Consider the following 18,616-nt stretch of genomic DNA (forward strand, 5'->3'; position numbering starts at 1 on the left):
TAGGTTTAATTACTAATGTTAACTAGCATGTTAGTGATCAGTAATTAGCCTGTGCCTATGTTATCTCCTTACATATACCTACACTCTCCGTCTCTGTAAGATTGGGAATGATTGAGATTTCTCTTGGCACAGCTACCAGAAGACTTCACACTTTCAGACAGGTTGCTCACGTCACATCTACGTTGTCTCTCTCAGTTGGAGGCTGCGCATTAAAGCAAGAGATCACCGGAAAAGTGCTTCTAATAGCCTTCACTGGTCTCCATCCAGAGCAACGGGCTCTGTTGGTCCATTTTATATATGTCAATGAGAAGAAGCCAAGGAGGAGAGTGACCATGACAGGGCCATGGGAGCGCACGCGCTATATGCACCTGACGTCATAATGACAACAAGCCTACCTACCTAACTAACTAAACCTAACAAACCTAACTGCTTAAAAGCTTACATTGAAAACGCTAGCGGTTGGCCTGTTGTGTTGATACAATCATCAGTGTTCCTTTAATTGCTTAACCCTCATGCCCTCCTTAAAAAAACTTACTCTCGACACCTTCGAGGCAAAAATGTCCACGCACACAAAAACTGTTATTAAATCATCATATATCAATATTTTTTTCAGCTTTTTTTTCATAAATCACTTAAACAACTTCTAACCTAATCAAAACTACCAAACATTCAATCATTTTCAGGATTTTAACCCTTTAAATGCCAGTTTATGTATTTGAAGTATTTCATTTTTTATTACAAAAAACACAAAAAATTATTTTTTTTCCATATAATGAATAATATGTAGATGGGGCTTTGGTGGGGATTAGAGGCTTGGATATGTCAAAGATAAGCAACAAAATTAATTTGATTGCATTAGTATTTTTTACATAGTTCCAGATACTCCCTTTGGACACCTTCGAGGCAAAAATGTACATGTCCAAAAAACTGATATTAAATCATCATATATCAATATTTTTTTCTGCTTTTTTTTCATAAATCACTTAAACAACTTGTAAATTGCTCAAAACTACCAAAAATTTAATAATTTTCTGGATTTTAACCCTTTAAATGCCAGTTTTAAATCTTTGAAGTAACAATTATTTATGAAAAACTCAACAAAACATTAATTATTTTCCATAAAATAAATCATAGGGGAATGGGGCTTTGGTGGGGATTAGAGGCTTGGATATGTCAAAGATAAGCAACAAAACTGATTTGATTGCATTAGTATTTTTTATGTAGTTCCAGATACTCCCTCTGGACACCTTCGAGGCAAAAATGGCCCCATTGACTTCCATTATAACCACATGTTTTGATCTCTGCCTTTACAGTATAAAACCATGCATTCTGTAATGTCAGCATTTCATTTGGAAGAAAACTAGTCATATTTGACATTTTTACAGTATTTCACCAGATTCAACCATTTTGCCCTTGTAGGCCGATGCATGAAATTATAGTTATATTATGGAGCTGTGTGTGTATGTATGTGTGTGTGTGTGTGTGTGTGTGTGTGTGTGTGTGTGTGTGTGTGTGTGTGTGTGTGTGTGTGTGTGGGTGTGTGTGAGAGTTTGCGTAAACCTGTAAGCAAGCAATGATCACTTTATGTTCAAATCTCTTGAGCATCCACATCACTCCATCCTGAGATTGAACACCTCCCGTGTAGGTTTGTCATTTCCTGAATCAGCTGGATCAAGTCAGGAGTGAAGAAAAGGTGGAAAGAGGATGCCACATCATAGTTTTTGATATGGCATATCTCGTGGGCTCTGACATCATGCCGGTCGGTGCTTGAATGTTGCGAGGGCCCGCTCAGTATTAGATGGAGACCAGACTTGCCAATTCTTCACTGTCCATTCAATGTTAGGATGGACAGGATCTTCAGTGCCCTCTCCACTTTCAGAGGAAGGTTAGAGGCACTCACAGAGTTGGAGGACACCAGTGACCATTTTGTCAGACTCCAGAAACTTGTGTCACCTTCAGATGAGTCCTGCAGTTGGCTGGAAGATAAAGGCTCCTTCTCTTTGCTCCAGGTCTGTCTCCTTCTGCGCGCCAGGTGCACACACACACAACTATAGTTGTTTTTGTTTACAACAAATGCAGGAGACAATGTTTTTATTCAAGCACGTCTTCAAAGACACATGAAATGCATCCTTCAAAAGAAGCCCTTTTTTCACCCAGATTTACACAAACTCTCTCTCACACACAGACACGCATGCATGCACACACACACACACACACACACACACACACACACACACACACACACACACACACACAAAAAAAACACACACACACCTCCATAATATAACTGGCTAAAGTAAGGTGCGTTTTTCACCACTAAAAATCATTGTTTGTTTACAGATTTACACAAACTCTCTCTCACACACAGACATGCATACATACATGCATGCACACACACACACACACACACACACACACACCCCCCCCCCACAGACACACACAAATATACATATATACACACACACACACACACACACATACACACACACATATACACACACACACACATACACACACACACGCGACGCCACACACACACACACAACACACACACACACACACACACACACACACACACACACACAGCTCCATAATATAACTATAATTTCATGCATCGGCCTACAAGGGCAAAATGGTTGAATCTGGTGAAATACTGTAAAAATGTCAAATATGACTAGTTTTCTTCCAAATGAAATGCTGACATTACAGAATGCATGGTTTTATACTGTAAAGGCAGTGAGATCAAAACATGTGGTTATAATGGAAGTCAATGGGGCCATTTTTGCCTCGAAGGTGTCCAGAGGGAGTATCTGGAATTACATAAAAAATACTAATGCAATCAAATCAGTTTTGTTGCTTATCTTTGACATATCCAAGCCTCTAATCACCACCAAAGCCCCATCTACATATTATTCATTATATGGGAAAAAAATAATTTTTTGTGTTTTTATTTATAAAAAATGACATACTTCAAATACATAAACTGGCATTTAAAGGGTTAAAATCCTGAAAATGATTGAATGTTTGGTGGTTTTGATTAGGGAAGAAGTTGTTTAAGTGATTCATGAAAAAAAAGCAGAAAAAAATATTGATATATGATGATTTAATAACAGTTTTTGTGTGCATGGACATTTTTGCCTCGAAGGTGTCCAGAGGGTACAAAATGAATCATTTAAGTATAAAAGACATGTAAGAGTAAAAAACACTGGATTTAAAAAATTTGACTGAAAAGAAGGATTCCTACAAAATTTCATGCCATAAGAAGTAACACAGCAAAAATGATCACGAAATGAAAAAAAAAACTTGAGAAAAATGTACAAAAATGACCGAAGAGGGCATGAGGGTTAATTAGCTAATGTTATTCAGTATCATTGCAAAGCCAAAGGTGCTTTGTGGGATGCCAGTACCATTTTAACTATTGTAGAGTTTAGCGAGCCTCTTCTGTCCTTGTTTCACGGGACTGTTGACTGTAACTCATTCCTGATCCTATACTACCACCGTCTCTCTACGTTGCCCAGACATTTAAGCTAAATTAATTATACCTTAACTTAGCTGACATTTGTCTGTTTCTCACTCTTTTAAAGGTTACCTTGTTAGAGTAAATCTTTCTTGTTCATTGGTGTGGGCCAAGGCAACATTTTAACTGACTACACTGACTTAAATGTTATTAATTTGAAATTATACTTTAAACTCTTTGTCTTTTGCAATTACATGCACTTGAGTATGGACATTGTGTACTCTATGGCCTCCAGGTCATCAATCAAGTGAGTAAGTACACTGCTTCTCTTGTATTGGTGCTCTTCTCCAAGGCATATAATATTCTCAGCTTTATTGTAGCTTTTGGGAAGGGTTATGGTTATTGTATTTAGCAGACACTTGTGTCCTAAGGGTCAAAAATTAATGAATGAAAAAATTTATCTTACAATAGTTAAAAACAGTAAACAGTTTTTAAAAGTTGCTAAGCCAATATTAAGCAGAATGTAATAATAATAATGGCAATACAATATCAAATATCAATAATAAAAAATGAACAAATACCATAAATATACAAATCATAACTCTAAGAATTAATTATTTAAATGTAAGATCAACAGATAAGTCTTGAGACCCCTCTTGAAGGATCCAAAACTATCACATGAACGCAGAACACTAGGCAACTCATATCATAGAATGCACGCATATTTTAAGAGGACTGTCTGCAGGGAATGTGTCTGACCAATCACGGTGGGTGTGGGCCGCCTGGGCCAAAAATGCCAGGGCCGACGCTTCACAGGAAAGGAGGTCTCATCCCTCTAAAACACATTTCCTCGTTGCCTCTCTCCTCCCATGATTTCCTCTCTGCGTCTCTCCCAAGCCTCCTCGGTGGGACGGACTAAGACGCGAGGAAGGGAGCCAAGTGGAGGAGTCGAGGAGGCAATTTAAGGGAAGTGTGATGTACCTTACGATCTTCTTGATCTAAACTCAGTTCCTCAGTTAAAGTTGCTCTCAGAAAGCTTTTACGATCAAACTCTTTCTGGAACTCTTCTTGTCATTTGGGAGGACTCCTTGTGGTAAGATAAGATCTGAATACGGTCTGTATTTCACAGTGTAAAAAACAACACCAACACCAGAATGAGCACTTTCTTTACATTATATTTATTACATAGTAAAAAGTACATTACCTTTTATTTATATATACACATTCATGTAATTTCCTTTTCAAGCAAGACTCAGCTGCTGATAAGAGTCCCCTACAACAAATTAACACAGCTTACAAAATGTCTCATGTTGGTGGCTCTATAAGGCTGTAGCGTTACCTGACTGCCAACTGTACTGCAATGGAAAAGTTCATCTCTTCTTTCCCAACTCAATAAATAACATTTAACATCACTGAGAGAATCCCAGGGCCACACTGAGTGGATGTCAAGCTGTCCACGTCACATATTTGGCATTAACATGGTGAATTAGTCTCCATCAGTTTGTCAGGGTCCATGTCGTTGTACACAAGGCACAATCAGCATGCAAGAACCTCAACGCGTTCTATGGAAGCAAACCGGAGCAGCTCAACCCCTCATTGTGAAATGTAACCGCAACTGAATACATACTGTAGAAACGTTTAATACCGCACAATTTATAGCACAACAATACTGTACTTTGAAAACTATTGATCTAAATGTATGTGGTCTAAATCCCACTCTGTTAAGTAGATCATAAATGGAAGCCACACCCATACATATACATCATGCACACCAATAGGCTGACAAGCTCCATGACGGCTGTGGTGCCACATCAGAAATTAGATTGTAGGTTTTATGTGTTCTATTCATGTTGTTAAAATGTAGTTAGTCAAATGATCTGATGTAACCGATCAAGTCAGGTCAAAATAAATCGGAATCCTGATGGATGTCACGAGTCCGAAGCAGTGACGAGCAGATGCCAACGGGAGAGTTACTGTGTGCTCACTACGTTTCAGTCGTTTTAGTTTTTAAATAACTGCTCAAACATCTGCTTTAACTTATTTTCACTTCATCATGAATACGGGAAAATCCCACATGCTGGTGCACATATATGTTACCACGGTTACCAAATGATATTACATACAACACAGATCTCAGCAGATGGACTGAAGAGTATACGTTTTGAATTCAAATTAAAAATCACGATTTACGATCACACAGTCCTGTGGTCTGTTTCGCATTAACGCCACAGACAAACAGGAAGTGGAGCGAGATGCACTGACAGGGTCCAGGCCAGCACAGAGCGCACTGAACTACACGCCAAACGCACCAATCGTCAATCTGAAACCGAGATGTAGCCCTCTGGGCTGCTCTGCTATGGATGCTTCCTAATGGCTCCACTGGGGATGAATAAAGTTATTGAATTGAAATCGGTTTTATTTTTATTATACAACTTGAAATAACCTGCAGAAAAAAAACAGATGGATGTTTTTCAAAGTATTCCAATGCTATAAATTCAGCGGTAGGTATTCAGTAATGATCTCATTTAGATGTGCGTGTGATATGAGGAGTTAGCCAGCTGCTCCGGCCCTGGGGATTAATCATGTGTGGACTGTTGCAGCAAGCTACACAAACATGATAACATGACATCAATACTCAACTCTGATTCGTTAGACTTATCATAAACCATAAAAGTCACTATTTGGATCTCTAACTGTCCTCCGTACAGTGGGCCGAGCTCACTGCACACTCCGGTATCTACATGTTGGAATGTCATCTCAGAAGGCTTCATGTGCACACGGTGCCCCTGGATTCAGAGGGAGAGGAATTCATAAGGCGCCCCAAATCAAAGCTTGTTGTTGTTGTTGTGCGGGGCAAAGAGCTCATGCAGAATTGAAAAGAAATAACTTTCTTGTGTGGATCTTTACTGTAAATCATCTCTAGATTAGCATAAAGCACAGGTGTGTGAGCAAAGCCATGAGGTCAGCCTGGTCGTATCAAGTTCAAATCTATGGAGGGGAGGGGAGGGGAGGGGGGAGGGGGGTTAGCCAAAACAGAAATGCTGAAGTCACTGAAGACCATGTTACCCAAAACTGGTGGTATATCTTCTTCCTTTGTGCCACAGAGATCCATTGTTGGCCAAAACTATTAAAAACACACTGACTCTGCCTTCATCACCATGAACACACACACACACACACACACACACACACACACAGGATTTTAAGACAATTAGCGCCTGCCTAACACTCCCAGGAATAAAACTGTGGTGGGGAAATACGGAATCAGAATTTGTATTTTAATGTATTGGTCTAAAACACATAATGTATTGAATTTAAAAATTCTGGGATCAGCCAATAAAAGCTCACCATGTGTAGTACAACATCAGCTCTCCCCCCTTTCTCCCTGCCTCCTCTGGCAGATCCAGCCCTTGTTGAAATCTACAGTTTGAGTGGGTTACGCTAAAAATGTCAATTACAACAAGGGCTTAAATATTAAAAGAATAAATCAGATTTGTCCTTTTATGACTTTCATCCTGCATTTTCTGTTCCCAACAATCTGGACATGATGTCCTATTGTCCCCATTTAGTCATCCATCCACAGGAAGAAGAATATACCAAACACAAAAATGGCACAAAGAATGCAATGTGCACCAGCAATTGTTTTTTTCACACAAGGTCCGATGTTGATGTGTTACTGTTGTATAATTATGGTGTCCCATCTATTTTGTCTTCTTCTACATACAATGTGACATCATTTAAAAACCTGGTGATGCGCTGTTGGAGTTGTAGTAGAAGTCTGTTGGATCCAGTTGTTACGGTGGTCTGAAGGATGGGGGGCGCCCAGTTCCCTTACTCTGATCTTAGCAGGGTTCGTAGCGTTCTGAGGTCTGGGACTGGGCAGTAGCGGCACCGGGGACGTGGCCTCGATCAGGGCGGGGTTCAGGATGATCGGCAGGGACATGGGCGGGACCCCCACCTGCAGGGGGGAGGCCAAGGGCTGCAGGATGAGGGGGGAGGGAGCCTGGGCGGGGGACGTCGTTAGCGGCACGGGCAGGGGGGGGATGGAGAGGGGGACTGGAGACGAGTGGTCTGATCCTACAAGACAGAGAAGAGGTTTTAATCCAGTCAGGTATTCTATACCACTCACTGTGATTAACGCTATGATCAGAGTTTCTGCAGGGTTCACCAAGTCAAATCACAGACTTATTCAGACCTTTTTAAGACCATTATGAATGACATTTAAGACCTTTATCACAACATCAACTGAGCCCTAAATTCTGTTTTTTCAAGCCAAGTATCTCTAAACTTGCACTCCCCATAGCTGAAGAATAAAATCAGTTTTATGTCTGCGGTACAATCTAAAAAGAGACTCGCGCCAATAACACGAAAGCTGATCAGCTGCGAAATAAGTTGTACGTTGGTCTCATTTGTAGTCGTACTACAGCGAAATTATATTTGGACTAGCAAGAGAAAGAACTACAACACCACAGGATAAAAAAAGAAATGCATGGACGTAGGAAAATGAAATAGCATTGACTTCTTCATCCACCCATTTAAACTCACTTTGAACCTCTCCACTGGTTTACAGATTCATCTCTGCATGTATCATAGCAACGCTTCATATATCTGGTTTCCCTTTTGAAATGACAGATACAGATCACCGCAGCTTGCTGGTTTGGAGTTATTTCCTCTCACGCAGGCGCAGAACGTACATGCTAGGTGGCCGTTGGCTGTAGTCTTTGGGTGGTCGAGTTGGTGTGTCACCACTTTTGGCTGTTAACTTAGCTCTGCTGTTAACTTTACTGCTAACAAACATGATATAAATAGCACAAGGCAGTAGGGTGAATCACCATTTTTGTTAAACCATGTTTTCTCCTGTTTTTCTTTAGTTTAGGGAGTTTGGTGTAGTAAATGTATTTTGGTTTGTTCCTTTGTTAGATGATGAATTAGCCCTGAAGCCAACTGTAATTAACATTTCTCTGGGTGTGTAGCAGCAAACCTGCAGTGTTACCGTTGGCACTGGCTGGTTGGGGCTCCTGGGGGGATGCTGGCCTGCTGGGGGTCTGTGTCTCTGCCGGGGGGGCTGGGACTGGGGAGGGCGGCTGGACAGGTGGTGGAGACACCTGAGGGGATGAAGGCTGGCCTGCTGAGGGTGGCGGCTGCACGGGTTCTGCTGCAGGACTGGGTACTGGATCTAAAAGCGAAGGTGATTCAGGAGAAACATCAGCATCGAGGCATTACATCAAAGCGTTGACCGAGGTGTGACAGCTGAAAGCTCCCGGCTGAGTACCTGCTATCACAGTCTGTTTGAAGAGCTCCTCCCTCAGGTGAGGCAGGAAGCAGACGATTCGCTCCCAGGTGATTTCCCACAGGTCCGAGTATCCTGTCCTGGAGTCAGCGCTGTGGAAGATCCCTGCTGTGTCCATCACCAGCAGCATGTTCTTCAGAGACTCAGGGATTGCCTCCAACTACACAAACAAATGCAGGTAATATATACAGTATTTATGTATATAACCAGTATATGTAATTATAATATAATGATATATATTAACAATTCACAGGCTGTCAAAACCCTTTCAGCTACTGGATTGTTTTAAAGGTGTTTCTCTCTACTTCAACAATTTCAGTGTGAATGAACACACAGAAGTTAGAGAAGAAGGTATCTAGACTGATGACGGACTATATCATGAGTTAATGATGAGTTTGTAAGGCTGATACCAAGAGTTTAACGTCAACAGCCCACAAAAGAGAAAACATTGGAACATGGAAGTATTCCGATGAACTGCTGCTGCAATATTTATATATACTTTCCACATCTTTCCACCATACCTGAATCTATCCTACATCCTGGACTATACACCTGTCCTCTGCACACTCTATACATCCTCAACTTTGGCACACCCCTCAACATTTTTGCATTGATAGATAGATAGATAGAAAGATAGATAGAGAGATATAGATAGACTTTATTAATCCCAAACTGGGAAATTACCGTGTTACAGCAGCAAGTTACGGACATAAAATAAGATAACAAAAGATCCAAATAACACCTACTGAAAAACAATACTTTGAAGAATGAAAAGAATGTACATGTATATACAAGTGTAGAATAAAATGTACAGCCAACATACATAGTATATATAACACAATAAAATATGTGTAATATTAAATGAGTGAATGAAGTAACCAGTGTGCAAGTAGCATAATAGTGCAATATTGTAATGTGTTAGGTAATGAGATAGTTATCTAATACATGTCTAATATATGGGTTAGCTGTAATCCCATCCCAACACTGCATGTTAGAATAAGCCCTATCCTCACCAGTAAGTCACTGGATCCTGCGTGCATGTACTTGTCCATGAAATCCAGAATGGTGAGCCAAAGGGCAGCAAAGGTTGGCAGGGACAGCAGAGGAGAGAGGTGCTGCAGGAAAACCTGGACCAGTGGAAACAATCACACATCAGCCACAGCTGCTGCCAGCAACTATGAGGAGCTTTTACATGTTCATTAAACTGTTTCATTTTTCATCTGGTGATCATAAATGACCTGTAACAGCAAACAAGACTAACAGTGAAAAGAACGCTAGTTTTATATAGTTTTTATTAATGCCTTTGCCCTGTCCGATTTTCACAAAATGATTTATGACAGGTAGACCGCGCTATAGTCACACATTTTGGTGTAACACCAGAAAAGCCTGTGTTAGTGAGTATCCAGCCAGGTAAAAGGTAGCAGGAGATTTCTTTCTACAGGCCGAATTGTTTTTTAATGTTATTTGAGAAGTTATCTGCTGTAGTTATGGCTGATCCTGACCATCACAGGAAAGAAGGAATTTAAACATAGAACAACTAAAAGAGAAAGATTGTAAATGATTCCAAACTGACACTGAATTGGCCCTCAGGTATTGTAAAATAACTTTACAATGTGCGATGTGGTTGTAGTCAGTACCCTACATGAAATTACGCCCCCCTTCCATTTAGCGCGCGGTTTAGTCCGTGATTGTGTCGGCCTATTTTCTTTTTGTCCCCCTGTACCTGTGTAAACCGTCCTTGGAAGCTCATGAAATGCGCTATATTAATCTAAGTTATTATTATGTTGGTTGCTACAACAATCTCTTAATGCTTTGGCTCGTGTACAGTGGCCAGTGACAGTGATACCTGTTGATCTCACAGACATCCAGAGTAGGCTGACTTACCGTATGCAACACTTGAAATGCAACGATGCATCTGGAACTTATTCTCTTATTGTAAATGAATGATTTTTCTGTCTGAGCAAAACATTCATCACGACTACATGACCTCCCCTGAACGCTTACTCAGTAATGTACAGTGGGTAATACAGCACCGTAAAGAGAAGAGCTTTATGACAGCAGGTGTGGTAAAAACACTACCACTAATAAAGCCGGCTTGATGTTTCTTCATGTAAAAATCAGGGGAATTGAAACTCCATGGAAAATGAAAATGGTTGGCATTTCATATAGCAGATCATTAATCAGAATCAGATCATTCACGTCATTTAAAAAATGTCTTCTACAGTATATCATTGATAACAGATTATAAGTGTGTTTTCTTGATTTGCTCGCGGAAAAAATGGACAAGAGGCTGAAACAATCGTACAGAAGGGGAGCTGTATGAACAGCATTTAGACACCACCGCTTACTATCCCTGTAGAATACATGTACTAGGTTTACACCTAGTCTTGCTGGGTGTTCAATAGCTACATACCCAACATCACACAACACAGCAAAGCAAAGGACCCTTTGTGGGGTCCAGGGTTAACGTTTTGGTCATTGTTCCAATTGGCTACCATAAAGTTTGGTTTTCCACCTTTATTGCTAAGATATAAGGTTTCAATGAGGCATATTGCACTACAAGGACAGACTTTAAGAATGTCTTGGTATACTATTAGTTATATTATACTGTATATAATTCATATTCATAATAATATTATTTCTATTATTGTTAAAAGCTATTGGCCAAACTGCCTATTGTAAATGTTCATTCGATTTAGAGTGCAGCAGTGCTGCTGTGGCTTACAGTCTGAAAGGCCCTTGATGCAGAGTTTTGTTTTGTTGTTATTTTAGATTTTTGCTATGTAAAATAGCCGTTATATTTCGCTCGTAAATTAATTTTAAAAAGTCTCATCTCCTCTTTGGTCCACTTATATCTGTCTTTGTTGACACCCGCCATGTCTACAAAGAAAGCAGAATACATGGCGGAAATGATCTAAAACCTCTTCGTTGTATGGCTGGTTGCAACCATAAAATGATCTTAAACATAATCGCAATTCATTATTTATTCGACAAATAACGTTTCCATCAGCGTTTATCACATAAGCCGTTTATCGATTAAGAGAAAATAATTGATATTCAACCGAATTTTACTGTTTCCATGAGGCCTTTTTCATTCAATATTACTTCATTTGCATAAAAATGTGTGGATGGAAACATGGCTAGTGACAGACATCCAAATCATCTGCTCATGTGAAAGCATGAGCTGCTTGTTGTTAGGGTGTGCTGCAGTGTGTGTTGCTTTAAACCTTTGAGAGGAGTGTGCAGGCTCTCATCCTGGTCTCCTCCATACCGCCCACATCTGCTGGGCTGATGTTGTCAAGCAGCTTAGTCAGCAGGGGGAAAAGCACCTGCGCGCGCACACACACACACACACACACACACACACACACACACACACACACACACACACACACACACACACACACACACACACACACACACACACACACACACACACACACACACACACACACACACACACACACACACACACACACAAAATCAGGAAGTGCAAATGAACAGTGTAAAGAAAGGGACTACAGAAGATTAAATGAGTTTGTTTATAATATCCAACGTCAGCTCTGTATAATATAATAATCAGATAAGAGGATTTGAAAGTCCGTGCAGACATGTAGCTTCTTTCTTACCTTATTGAAGCAGGACTCCCACTCAGTTGCATCGAGTGTCTGCAGATCATGGACCAGCAGCGCCCTCTGGAGGTAGGTGAGGGCCTGCATACGAACCTGTCGCCTGGCATCACAGCACAGCCACGCAATGCCTGGGGTGGGCAACCATATAACACACATGAGCCGTAGTGAAGTTCAAACTGACCTACAGCCTGTTTATTCAACCCGGATGAACTCAAAAACCTGCCAAATAAGCATGTTATTCTACACCTTTTATCAATCTCTCTCGGTCTCCTCAAAACCACTTTGAGAACTTCTTTGTCCCCCTGTCCATCAAAGCCCTGAATGGCAAGCCCTGACAATGCTGTTTTTTATCTTGAACACACACACAGTTACATTTTTGCTTTTTATCATGACTATTATGTTGATGAGGCTGCTTACTCTTACAGCACATATTATGTACACTATTATGACGACTACTATGTGTTGTACAATGGGCAGTCTGCAATTTTGTTGGCTATTGGCAATTAATGCATGCAACATGAGTATGTCCATGTATTGTATGTATGAATGTACAGTACTGTGCAAAAGTTTTAGGCAGGTATGAAAAAATGCTGTAAACTAAGAATGCTTTCAAAAATGGAAGTGTTAATAGTTTATTTTCATCAATTAACAAAATGCAGTGAATGAACAGAAGAGAAATCTAAATCAAATCAATATTTGGTGTTACCCCCCTTTGCCTTCAATTCTTCTAGGTACAGTTGCACACAGTTTTTGAAGGAACTGGGCTGGTAGGTTGTTCCAAACATCTTGGAGAACTAACCACAGATCTTCCGTGGATATAGCCTTCCTCAGATCCTTCTGTCTCTTCATGTAATCCCAGACAGACAGGATGATGCTGAGATCAGGGCTCTGTGGGGGCCATGCCATCACTTTCAGGACTTTTTGTTTTTCTTTACACTGAAGATAGTTCTTAATGACCTTGGCTGGATGTTTGGGGTCGTTGTCCTGCTGCAGAATAAATTTGGGGCCAATCATACGCCTCCCTGATGGTATTGCATGATGGATAAGTATCTGCCTGGATTTCTCAGCATCGAGGACCCCATTAATCCTGACCAAATCTCCAACTCCATTTGTAGAAATGCAGCCCCAAACTTGCAAGGAACCTCCACCATGCTTCACTGCTAGCTGCAGACACTCATTATTGTACCGCTCTCCAGCCAATCGGCCAACAACCTGCCTTCTGCTACAGCCAAATTTTGACTCATCAGTCCAGATCACCTGCTGTCATTTTTCTACTCCCCAGTTCCTATGTTTTTGTGTATAGTTGAGTCGCTTGGCCTTGTTTCCATGTCGGAGGTATGGCTTTTTGGCTGCAACTCTTCCATGAAGACCAATTCTGGCCAGACTTCTCCAGACAGTAGATGGGGGTTTCTGCCAGTTCTGAGCTGATGGCACTGCTGGACATCTTTTGATTTCGAAGGGAAATGAGCTTGATGTGTTTTTCATCTGCTGCACTGAGTTTCCTTGGCTGACCACTGCGTCTACGATCCTCAACATCGCCCATTTCTTTGTGCTTTTTCAAAAGAGCTTGAACAGCACATCTTGAAACACCAGTCTGCTTTGAAATATTTGTCTGGGAGAGACCTTGCTGATGCAGTATAACTACCTATATACTATAACTGGTTGATCGTACACCTGACTACAATCCTACAAAATCCCTGACTTTTTGCAAGTACCTCTAAGAATTGATGCTGGTTTGAAGGCAAAGGGTAGTAAAACCAAATATTGATGTGATTTAGATTTTTATTTTGTTCGCTCACTTTGCATTTTGTAAATTGATAAAAATAAACAATCATTATTTATATTTTTGAAAGCATTCTTAGTTTACAGCATTTTTTCACACCTGCCTAAGACTTTTACACAGTACTGTACATTGTGTTGAATTGACTAAACAGCCGATACAGTTCCTTCGGGACAATAACATCTTTATTATCTTATCAGAGACATGGATATTCAAGCTCCAAGCATATTTTATTAGCACATGGACACATGGGGGTGTTACTGGCAACATCAAGTACATTAACATTTTAATGTATCATCAACATGATGATCCCCCTAGGCTTCATAAATGCCAATTATAAATAAATAATGATATATAAAGTCTGGTATAGAGCTTCTAAGTAACAACACATTGAAGTTGAGAAATGCCAAAGAAATGTTAATGTATGTAAGAAACTATCAATTAATCATCAATCAATTAATTTTGTCAAATGAAATCGTATGAGGTGCAATTCCAGTGAAATGTGTCTCCATAAGCTCTTGTGCATGAGTCATCATAAAGCAGAAACCGTTTTAAAAGACAAACTACGTAGCTTGACAACGCGAGAGAACAAGTTTATTTTTAAATGACTAAATATCTTTCATTTCAAAATGTTTTTAATGGTTTCAAAACAATATCCTGACTAAACTTTGACATATACCAGTCTGTGATTATCCACTCGACCTCTGATCTTAACTATTAACTATTACTAGTCAAAGTAAATCAGTTCCGCATTTTTTTTTACTCAGAAATTAGGTATAATTTCATATAAATGAGGTTTGTTGACCATACATTCCAAGAAAAGGCGTAAAACTCATGGTAACAAGTTGGTGTTAGTGTTTTGACAAAAACGTTTTTAAAAAGCGTCAAAAGCATTGGAAAAAAACGACAAAAAACGTCTAAAACAAAAAAGTGTTGATTTTCAATTTTGACCGGGGAGGACAACAAGTTCATAGATGTTGGGAAGACAACACAAAGGTTAAAAGCTTCATTAAGGTACTATTTACAAGAACCTTTGTAGTGGGCTGCCTGAGCTGGTCTATATTGTGATATCTGGACCTACCTTGCAGCAGTGGGCACCAGCAGCTGGTCCACAGAGTCTGGGAGTCGGCCTCAATCTTCCTCCCTGCAGCCTCCCGGTGGCGCTGCTCCTCTGCCCAGGAGCTGTAGATGCTAGCAGCCCGCGTGTGCAGAGTGTGCATCAGGTCTAACAGCTGGACACACACACACACACACACACACACACACACACACACACACACACACACACACACACACACACACACACACACACACACACACACACACACACACACACACACACACACACACACACACACACACACACACACACACTTTACTATCTAGAGTAGAAATCTAAATGCCAAGCGTGGGAGGATGGCACAGTCAAGTGAAGCTAAGTGAATACTGGGTCAAGATGGAGACAATTACTGAAGTCATATTAGATCCAATCAGGTAACAGGCATTATGCTGTAGATTATAGACATTAAATGATGGAGCTGTAACTTTTGACTTCTTTAAGGTATTAGCTCTCAATCAATGAAGTTTGCAAACTATATGGAAATATTATAAAAAGATGCAGAATTCCAGATCACTCTTTACTGTCATTACAATTTCTATTAAAGACTGAGGCTCATTAATATGCAGCCCTTAAGGTGAGTCACTAATAATTTAAGATTATTATTTTTTTAAGCAGTTGGAAACTCTGGATAATAGCAGACACAGAATAAAAATACACTTATAACTAATCTATAACTATAAAGAGAGGAATCTATGTGTGTGTGTGTGTGTGTGTGTGTGTGTGTTTGCGTGTGTGTCTTGAATATAATTTGAATATCTCGAGAACCGTTCATCGGGCGGGCAGTGTTAAATTTGGATCAATTTAGCCAGATGGTGGTGCTATGACAATGAACTGTTCGTTTTGGCCTGTAACTTACGAACCTTAAGTCTCAGGAACAAACTTGTTTTCCTGGATTCTGTGGGTCCTGACGTATCTATCCATGTAAGCCACACCTATTTGCATCTAGATTGATTTCCCTCTATTTTGAATTGTATCCAAATCTGACTAACTAATAAGCTAGGTAGCTCTGTCTATCTCTGTATGTATGCATGTACGACTGTCCTTTGCAAATCTCAAGAAATGTTCATCCAATCAACTTCACACTTAGAAGGTGTATTGCTGAGGACCGAAGGGAGTGCTGTGTCGAAGTTGATCGAATGAGCAGTTCTCAAAAACGCTGCAAGCTGCACTTCTGTGGGCCAAGCAATCTGACCGCCCCTGACAACGCTGTCTTTGTTTCCACATGACTGCTGTGGGGAAAGATTCACTATGCAACATTTTCATTTTGGTCAGAATGTAAAGCTACACCTGCTCTCAATATCCATGTGGGAGCCAAAGCCATGGTTTCCCACAATCCCCTTGTCCTAAAGCACTGTTTACCCAGCCACTGAAAAGACAGCTAGAGGGGGTGTGTGACTTGCTGCGCTCAAATCAACAGAAGCTAGAATGGCCGAGAGTGCTGTTGTACTTACATCCTGACTAACCTGTAATGACACCGTGTGGTAGCTGGCCGGGACACCCTCGTCCTCCTCCTCATCGCTGTGGGAACGTGACGGACGCTGGCTGGCCGCCCGGCTGCCACCTCGCCTCTGGCCACCTCCCCCCTCCTTGTCCCTTCCCCCGGCCTTCTTTCTCATCCGGGACTTGGAGGAGTCATACTTGTGGCTCTTCTTCTTATCGTGGTTGCGGTAACCTGAAGAAGCAAATTATTAAAGAAGGGAAAAGTATCTTACTTAGGATCTCAAACTAGAGGTAGAGGTTTTTCATTGTCCACTTGAGGGGTTAAGACTGACCCATGAATGTGCATTGAGCGCTAGAACTATGGTACGTTCAAGATCAGACACAATTTGAGAATTTACATTTACATTTTTTCTAGCGCTCCAAAAGTACATCACAGTGTCTCTTTTGATGTTCATGTTCCCAAAGATGTGTTGACTGAGTTGAGGTCTGTTGATTTGACAGTACAATCAGTCGTCTTTTAGTCTTGTGTTTCTCTTTTTCAGTTCTGGAGTTCATGGAGCTTTCATGGTGCCGTTTGATAGTTCATGTTAATAGTAGGCTACTAAACTCACCAGAGAAAAACAGCACTTGTTTTTTCAAATGCCTAAAATAACTTGTGTATGGTACATCTAAATGACAAGCACCATCCTAAACGGTGTGAATTATGACAGTTCTCGGTCAGAAGCAAAGGGGAAAGTACTGAGAGAAGGTTGTTAACAAATCTCTTGAGGAGGCGGCCGAGGTGGTTGAGTCAACAAAGCATGTGACTTTGGCACTGGAGTGGGCGACATCATTTTTGTAACAATCATGGGAGACAATGATAAACAATGTTGTAGTTAGTTTGGAGGACTTGTTGAATAGCAGTGAAGGAGGAGACAGATGTTTGTTCACCTGGGAATCAATGTCCTGTTGTCCATGGTTTTGGTGTGAATGGGTGTAATTTGAGGGAAAAATAAGAAAAGCAGCATGTATTTGGTATCCCATAACTGTTTGGAGAATTCTGAAAATGCACACCTCTGAAGTCCAGATTGTGGTTTGTTCCGGGCAGCTCCCATAATATAAAGACCAGAAGAGTGAAGTTAAGCTTTGGCTGTACTCGCGCCCCACCAGGCGCGGGCCACCGTAGAGGGCACGCACGCTACCAACACGCAGGGACGTTTATGCTCGCTGCATTGTTCGTTGCAGTATTCTCCGAAATAGGAGGCGTACTAAGAAATAATCTGTGAATAAGCAAGAAGTAGTAGAGAAGAAGAAGAGAGCGGAAGTAAAGGAAAGCAGGCTGCCTGGCAACAGTAGTAAAGACATTCATGATAAATACTGACGTACCGCAAAACATTACATTTATCTACTCTAACCATTAACATCACTGTCGTTTATCTCCAAATCAAAATGACTGTCTGCCTCTAACACTGTAAGAACACTCTTTCTGAATGCTGCTTCTTCTCCCAGTGTTGGGTCTCTCTCTGACCACATATTTAAGGCTGTCTGACTCTCGGCCTAATTTACTAACACTAGCGCAGTTTGCGCTGCGTCTGTTTATGCGAGTTCGGTAATAGCGCACGCTATGCTTCCACATTTTGCGTAGTATTTATCAACACTGACACCCATCAGGCAATCAGCGTCTTTCTCCGCCCACTATACGTAAATTGCGCTGTAGCAAAGCGGTACTTGTGCTATGATATGGCTGAGTGCAGACTGCGATATTCCCACTGCTGATGCTATGACTGTTTGAAATGATCCTGATGCCAATATTTGTAATGTAGCGAGGAGTTTAACAGCTGCTGGAATGGGATGTGAACGCTGAGTGGGAGATTCAATTTCATCTTTGATTTCTTCCAGTAACTCTAATATTGCATGG

General features: G+C 40.8%; 1 protein-coding gene across 1 annotated transcript in view; it reads right to left on the reverse strand.

The window, feature by feature from the left end:
- Positions 1–6,146: 6,146 nt before the first annotated feature.
- Positions 6,147–18,616, reverse strand: part of gbf1 (golgi brefeldin A resistant guanine nucleotide exchange factor 1) — a 138,012-nt gene continuing 125,542 nt past the window's right edge. Inside the window, exons 34-42 of the mRNA XM_039783515.1 lie at positions 16,731–16,951; positions 15,241–15,391; positions 12,377–12,507; positions 11,975–12,076; positions 9,761–9,874; positions 8,730–8,907; positions 8,451–8,633; positions 7,293–7,534; positions 6,147–6,194 (exon numbers count right to left, since the gene is read on the reverse strand). Coding sequence (XP_039639449.1) covers positions 6,147–6,194; positions 7,293–7,534; positions 8,451–8,633; positions 8,730–8,907; positions 9,761–9,874; positions 11,975–12,076; positions 12,377–12,507; positions 15,241–15,391; positions 16,731–16,951 — 1,370 coding nt within the window. The remainder of the gene's footprint in view (positions 6,195–7,292; positions 7,535–8,450; positions 8,634–8,729; positions 8,908–9,760; positions 9,875–11,974; positions 12,077–12,376; positions 12,508–15,240; positions 15,392–16,730; positions 16,952–18,616) is intronic.

The sequence above is a fragment of the Perca fluviatilis genome, chromosome 19, assembly GCF_010015445.1.
Source record: "Perca fluviatilis chromosome 19, GENO_Pfluv_1.0, whole genome shotgun sequence".
NCBI classification, from domain to species: Eukaryota; Metazoa; Chordata; class Actinopteri; order Perciformes; family Percidae; genus Perca; species Perca fluviatilis.